The sequence below is a fragment of the Nannospalax galili genome, unplaced genomic scaffold (genome assembly GCF_000622305.1).
Source record: "Nannospalax galili isolate Female #2095 unplaced genomic scaffold, S.galili_v1.0 scaffold427, whole genome shotgun sequence".
Lineage (NCBI taxonomy): Eukaryota > Metazoa > Chordata > Mammalia > Rodentia > Spalacidae > Nannospalax > Nannospalax galili.
Genome location: NW_008356259.1, coordinates 509,467 through 517,563, shown reverse-complemented (window position 1 = coordinate 517,563; position 8,097 = coordinate 509,467). Strand labels below are relative to the sequence as shown.

The window sequence follows — 8,097 nt, the reverse complement described above, 5'->3', positions numbered from 1 at the left end:
AATACAATCAAATATTTAAAAAATAAAACTTGAGGCCTTTACATTTTATCATTGATAATTTCAATATGATCATATAAATCCAAAAGCGGAGAATGAACTATTCCAAAATGACAAAGCCATTTCACTGGTGGCAGATACCTTAAACACCCCTGCTGTGTTGGCTGTAAGCAAATGACAGGATGATCCAGGGTCAAATCTTCCTTATCCTATTAGCAACAGAAACAGGCCTGACCTAGGCAGGACCATCAGCCAGGCAGGGCTATCAGCATGAAACCTTTTCAATGCCTTGTCTTCATCACTAGCATTCCATAGTCAGTTTTGATGCTATACATTTTGAGATTAAAAACAAAGCATACTAATCAAACCCCTAGTTGTCAGAAAAAAATGCTTATTTTAGACTAAATAATGTATTTTAATGAAAACACTGAATATTGAAATATCCTAATGCTCATAGAAGTCATAACCAATTTCAGAGAATTTTAATCTAATGATAACAATCAGATTCATAAAGTATTTGCTCATAATTTTTATTGTTGCCATAATTTTAATGTCTAGCAAGTAATCTGTAAAAAGTCTGGTTTATACAACACTGTTAAATGAAAGCCATAGCAATTTAGGCTATTTGTCACATAAAATTAGGAAAATTAATTTTTTGAAAGATATTCATTTGAGACATATACTAATTAGACAGATTTGTGTATAATGGTGAAATAAAGTTAAAAGTTTAATTGTACCTCATATAATTCTGAAAGCAAAATGTGTATAGAGTCAATTATTTATGATTTTTTTTACAGGTAACTAAAATGTGCATTTCAAGTCACCATTGTATTCAATTAATGGCTATTCTTATGCTAATGGTATTATGTAATTCACAGCTCTGAAATTTTCGGTAGGAGAACACAGAATGCTGAAATTGCAAAAACACTGACGTTGTATGAGGCTCCCTTTTCCTACCGTCAGGTTTACGTCCTGTGTTAGACCATTGATTGATCCATGCATAGCTGTAACTGTTTTCAAATTTCAGGCAGTGTGTGTTAAGTTGTGCATTTTCCTTCTCATCTAATTTTCAGAGAAGTATGCAGCACAAAATTAATGGCCACTGTTCTCACCAGTTTGCAGATAAATGCATGTCTTTTTGTGTATTGTAAACCTGCTTGAGGACACAGGTTCGCAGTGGACGTCCATGCAGCTCCACACATTTCCAGGAAATCCATGAGAATATGAGAGAACAATAAACTAAGTAATTAAATTATTAACTAGACAACTAAGTGCTACTTTCCACAAGGCCATGTCTCCTTCCTGTGACTGCTTGAATCCAAATGTTAGTGTATGTTAGGATAAAAAGGTCTGGTTTTCCCACCACAAAAGGTGATGACTCTGAAAAGTAATCCCATTTCAAGAACTCTTCATTTCTCCTTGTACTCAATTCTGCCTCCTTTCCCCTCCCTATGATCACAGTGATCACGGAAACACTTGGCTTTGAACTTCCTGCAGATCAGTCTTCCACAGGAAATCAACCTGAGACAGTGTCAGCATTAAGGCAAGAAAATTCTGCGTCATAGCTTTTGATCTTTCTATGGTGCTATTCATGCTCCCTTTAACTGAAAAAAAAAAATAAATTAAAAAAAAATTAAAAAAAAACAACCCAAAATACCGAACTATTTTTCTAAAGATTGATGAAAAAGACCACTAAGTTCACGTAAATGAAAAATTTAAGACAGGCAAAGTATGTAGAATGTATAAATAAAAAATAGAGGACTCATAGTTGATTCTAATATGTTGGGAAGCATTTGAATATCATTAATAAAACTGATTTTAGAGCCTTCTGCCTCTTGTTTCAGGTTAGGACAGAACTAGAGAGCTGAAGTGTTTGAATCTTCAGTCTGGAATGCTTTGACACAAAAGATTTTTAATTTCAGGGCTCAAATATATCATAAGGATAGATACATAGACAGAGAGATAGACCGTGAAAATCTCAGATTCTTTCAGCTAAGAGCATAATTTATGGATCACCTGGTCCACACTCATCTTTATGCAGATGGAGATGGAGTTTCAAATAAAAGTCATCTGACTCAAGATCTAGTAATGTCATGGCTCCCCCTGCTCCTTCTGCATCTCAGCCCAAAGCTTTCCCCCACACCATGAAGCTCCCCAATGGTCCCAAGATTCCTGCAAGATGCAGATTCTCCCTTCCAGAGCATCTTACCTGGCACCTGCCATTTGCACATATATCTAGTCCCTGATATCCACAAGAAGTTCCATCCATCACTTTTTCTGACAGAAGAACAGGTTGTTCTTTTCCGATAGGAGAGCAAAACAAGGCACATGGCTTTTCTACATACAAGCGAATAAAAGAAATGAGAAAATGAACTCCATCAATATTTTTATCTTTTATTGATTTTATCCTTGTCTACTTTTCATAATGACTGTTGAATAAAATATAATTCAATGTTAACTGAGTAATGTAACATCTCATTGGTTAACACCAGAGGCTTGTTTTATTAGATAATACAGCTAAGAAAAAAATACCCAATACATATTAATCTCCTTAAGAAATCTGGTTTCAAATTATTTTCAGATGTGTACTTATTATTTTCTGGCATAAACTTTATTACAGAAAACCACTCACTTTCCTGGAATATATTTGTTCCATCTCAATTTTTGTTCAGATCTTTGGAATGATACCTTCTTTATCTTAAGCACACACCAGCATTCTACTTATCTTTTAGTCCTGGTTAATATTTATTTTATCCATGTAATGTCTCTCACTTTTAAATTCCAGTACATGAATTTTAAATTCTTTACATACATTTTCAAACAATAATTTTATAAAAACCTACTAAAGAAACAAAGAAATTGCCACCAGCTTCTCCATTATTTGGATGTACAGAAATGGAACACATTCACAAAACATCCGTCATGCGATTCAATTGCTGATGCTTTAGTAGAAATCAACCCCTTTTACTGTCTACCCAAAAAATATACAGTATGTGTAATAAGGAGGTTTGGAACCATTACTTCATGGTGAAGAATTCTTGACCTGCTAGAATTCCTCACTGATATCTCACTGAGTATAAGGTACAATGGTTGGATTTGAAATTCTTGCCTTTTGGATGAAAAGAGGCACAAGTTTTCAAGTGCTGTTTCTACTTCCAAGCCTTTTACAAAGAAGCTATAATATTTGATAATAATGGTAGCATAGATATCTGAATCTGAAACTTCAGAGCAATTTCTCAGTTATGCTACTGCTCTACTGTCTTAACATCTGTCAGGCTCTTTACTGTTTATTAAGCTTGTATAATAAATAGAATGGAAAAGTTTACAGCCTCTGACACTGAGTTTCTATTATGTCTTCAATGTCTTCCCACATATGCTGATGGGATTCTATAAATACCAAGTAACAGCCAGAGGCATGGACAAGGTATCACTTTGCTAACTGAAGAAAGACAGTTTTATAATAAGCCTTCGGGACTGAACATTTCAAACAGTTTTCATATGTGGCTTCTGAATGCTGCTCTGAACAGTTTTGGGAGTTGGAACAAGGCCTTATAACATGCACGGTTTTGACACTTTCCTTTAAGATGCCGTTATAAGCCTCAATAAAACATTTCAGGGGGCACTCACACCTCAAAGCAGGATGTGTTTATTCAATGACTTCTTACTGTGTCTTATCTTTGGATTTAAAAACAGCTGCTATAATTGTAACATTTTTCAAAGCAGTATATATAATCCTCTTTCTGGAGTTTTCATTGAAGACAGGAGCAAACCAGATGTATGAATAATGTTGAAAGGAGTTAGTCTCCTAGAAAATTCCGCTCATATTCCAAACAAAAAGTCAGATAAAAAAATCTTTGTGTGTTACTTTTTAAACATATTGTCAATACATCCTCCATAATTTAATTTCATAGATGACATAAATCTTTGATCCCAGTCTTCCTTCCTGCACAATTTCTGGAGATGGTGACACTGAAGTGATCCTTGTAACATGTCAGTACTTGGCAGGCAGGCAGGAGGATTTGATTTAAAAGACTTGCCCTTTCCAAGACACACATTCCCATGGGTGTCAACTAAGCCTCAGCACACACAGTATGGGCATCACTCAAATGCTAAAGCCATGTATCACTTTCTTTAAAAGCAAATATTCACTCCTTCAATGAACCCCTGTATTCAGCTATCCTAGCCGTAGAGTTATACATCATGTAAGAATAACAGATACAGTCATTGTATTTTAAGGTATCATATAATTAGGATTTCAGATGTTTAAGGTCATATATTTTATTTTCTTCTGCAAAATTATAAGAAGGATATTTATTGTGTATTTTATTCATTATCCAGGCTGATGTACTTAATTGATCTGTGTCAAAAATGAGCAGAGATACTATGCAGTTCAAGACCACAATGAAGTATCTATCACTGCACTGTAGTAAGGAAGGTCCATGGTGAAAAAGTCTAAAGATAGCAAGGCATGATGTGGATATGGAGTGGTGTGGACACAGAAAGAGAAATAGCACATGATCTCACTTATATTTGAAACTAAAAAGTTGATTTCATAGAATTTTAGAATAGAATGAGATTACCAGAGTCTGGAGAGGCAGAGGCAGGATGCATAGGGAAGGACTGATCAATGGGTACTAAATGGCAATTAGACAGGAGCCTGAAGGTCTGTGTGCTGCTGCCCACAGAGTGACTACAAAACAATACAACACACTGTGCATTTCACAAAGGTAGAAGAAAAACATTTGGCAATTTTTATCATAAAGAAAAGTTAAATGTCCAAGGAGATAAATATGGTTAATCTGATTTGAACATTACACGGTATCAAAATAGCAATAATATTACATAAATATGTAAACTGTGTTGTGTTTTATGATCTGTGTGCTGCTGCCCACAGAGTGACTACAAAACAATACAACACACTGTGCATTTCACAAAGGTAGAAGAAAAACATTTGGCAATTCTTATCATAAAGAAAAGTTAAATGTCCAAGGAGATAAATATGGTTAATCTGATTTGAACATTACACGGTATCAAAATAGCAATAATATTACATAAATATGTAAACTGTGTTGTGTTTTATGAATCAAGACAGAGTTCCAAGTATCCAAGTCTCATGTATTCCCCCACACATGTTAAGTCGTATTCATTCAGCCATTTGTATCCAAATGTCCTTCAGTGTAAATGTGTCTACTGGAGTCTAGTTAGCCCATCTAGTGATCATATGTAAGTCATACTCTCCCTTACCCAACAGCAATCAGTCTCCAATAGTTTTTAGTCTAGTGCTGGCCCACCACCTATTTATTTCCTCCCCTTTGAGCCCTTGTTTAATTGAGTTGACACAGGTCCTGTGCTCGATGCCATCATTGCCACAAGTTAACATGTGCAAGCTTCCAGGCCACTGGAAGCCTCTGTTTCCTTGTGTCCATGAACCAGCCCCAGCTCTTACAATCTTTCCACCCCCTCTTCCACAATGCTCCCTGAGCTGTGGGGGGATGGGGTTCCATATAGGAGTCCTATCCTACACTCTACAGTCTCGTATTCTTTAAAACTTGGCCAGTTATGGACTTCTGTGTGCATCACACTCTGTTGTATAAGGAAGTTTTATTGCTGAGAGTTGAGGGATACATTAGTTTTCTCTCTATCCCTTACTCTGCTATGTTCCATGAGCCTTAGTTGTAGAGGTTCAACTGCAGATGTGTCACCTAGTACAGGCTATCTCTCAGACGTATATTCTCTATCTCTGATCAGATGTGCAATTCTGCAGTAGCCTCTCCGTCTGTTGCAAAAAGAAGCTTCTTTGCTGAGTGGTGTACAATATGCTTGTTTGTAAATATAAGGATCAATATTTAGCATATAGTAAGAAATTTTATTTTCTAGAGAGATGAAAGAGGTAGGGTTTTTTTTTTTTTTTTAGGACCTATGTCCTCTCTTCCCATGTTTATTTGGCTGAGTTTACAGTGCCACCCTTGATTTCCCTCCCATTGAGAGGGTTTAAGTCTAATTAGATAGCTGTTGATTGCCCCCCAGATAACAGTGCTACTATTGCACCAATAGAGGTAGTTTGTGCTGCTGGGCATTATGGTTATGCTGGTCATTAGGCTTTAGGACTTGGTTGAGCCATTGAATGTTTTTTTTTTTTCCCTTGGCAGTTTGCATAGCATCATCCAGCATTATTAGAGCCAAAATTCCATTAGAAGGTTAGAAGCAGTTTCTGCTTCATTGTTTCAAGTCCTGTATCCTAAGTATGTCCTGTCTTCAACAGTAGGGTCTTGTCTACTAGTTCGGGGAGATAACCAGGAGGTTTGGCAGTAGCCTGTGTTATTTTGGGAGTCTCCTGGACCATCTTCACCAACTACTGAATGGGAGGAGAATCTCTTCTGTCTGATACTGTGTTCCTTGCCAAGCAGCTCTCAGGTAAACACATGCATTAATATTTAGACACTGTATGTGCATTTCTCATAGGGTTTCTAGGACATCGCTTTTCCCTCTAGGTTTCCTAGCCCTGCCCCCCCAAGATTCATTCCTTTCTACTCTTTTTTTTCTCCCATCTGGCCTCCCTCCACCCTCCGTAGTCACGGCATCCCTATTATCCCCACCATCCCCCAAACACCACCTGCCTCCCACCATCTTCCCTTTCCTGACTTCCCTCCCTTCCCCCTTCCCCATACTACAGCCCCTCCCTCCCTCCTCCCTCCTCTTCCTGCTGCCGAATACCCACTTTCTCCACCTTCCCCCTAGTAACACCTGTTTCCCACAATCCCCCTTTCAGGTTCTTTCTTTTCCTTTACCTCCATGTATCCTTTCCAGGCTCCAAAGGTTCTTTCTTTTCCTTTACCTCCATGTATCCTTTCCATTTTCCTGGCTCCAAAGGTTACATCACAATTTATGTACTCATAAACTTTGTGTACGTATAAGGGATTGCTGCTACAATGTGCGAATGAAGGAGAATATATGTTGCTTGCATTTCTGCATTTGTGTTACTTCACTTAGTATAATACTCTCTAGTTCCATCCATTTTTCTGCAAGTTTAGTATCATGTTCTCTTACTTCTGAGTAGAACTCCATTGTGTAGATGTACCATATTTTCATTATTCATTTGTCACTTGTGATAGGTTCTGCTTTTCACAGTGGTTGCATGAGTTTACATTCCCACCAGCAATCAATGAGTGTTCCTCTTTCTCCACATCCTCTCCAGAATTTGGAGTCTTTCATTCTCTTGATTGCCAGTCTAACTGGGGTAAGGTGGAATCTTAAAGTGGTTTTTATTGGGTCATTTATTTACTTATTTCTTTGTTTTTTTGGGGGGAAGTTCTTTGTATATTCTGAATCTTAATCCTCTTTCATACGTGTATCTGGCAAAGAGTTTCTCCCATTCAGTGGGTTTCCTCTTCCCTTCCTTGGTGGTTTCTTTTGCTGTACAGAAGCTTTTTAATTTACGAGGTCCCACTTATTGATTGTTGACCTTAGTCCCTGAGCTGCTGGTGTCTGATTTGGAAAGTCCTTTCCTATGCCTATATCTTGGATGGCGCTACCTATGTTTTCTTCTAGCAGTTTCTGACTTTCAGGTTTTGTATTGAGGTCTTTGATCCATTTTGAGTTGACTTTTGTTCAGGGTGAAATATAAGGTTTCAGTTTCATTCTTCTGCGGGTGGAGATCCAGTTTTGCCAGCACCGTTCGTTGAAGACTCTGTTTTTCCTCCATTGTGTTTTCTTAGCACCTTTGTCAAATATCAGGTGGCTGAAATTACATGTACTCAGTCTTGGTTTTTTATTGTGTTCCATTGATCAACGTGTCTATTGTTGTGTCAGTCCCATGCTGTTTTTACGACTATAGCTCTGTAATATATTTTAGATCTGATAGGGTGATTCCCCCCAGCATTGTCCCTTTTGCCCAAGATTGCTTTGGCTATCCAGGCTCTTTTGTGTGTCCATATGCATTTTAGGATGATTTTTCAAGCCCTGAGAAGAATTTCGTGGGTAATTTGATTGGGATTGCATTGAATTTGTAAATTGCTTTTGGGAAGATGGTCATTTTCACAATATTGATTCCACCAGTCCATGAGCATGGTAGGTCTTTCCCTCTCATAGTGTCTTCCTCTA

At 37.4% G+C, this 8,097-nt stretch overlaps 1 protein-coding gene across 1 annotated transcript in view; it reads right to left on the bottom strand.

Moving 5' to 3' along the window:
- Positions 1 to 8,097, bottom strand: part of Adamts19 (ADAM metallopeptidase with thrombospondin type 1 motif 19) — a 318,916-nt gene that overhangs the window by 77,356 nt on the left and 233,463 nt on the right. Inside the window, exon 14 of the mRNA XM_008854345.3 lies at positions 2,207 to 2,334. Within this exon, the coding sequence (XP_008852567.1) occupies positions 2,207 to 2,334 (128 nt within the window). The remainder of the gene's footprint in view (positions 1 to 2,206; positions 2,335 to 8,097) is intronic.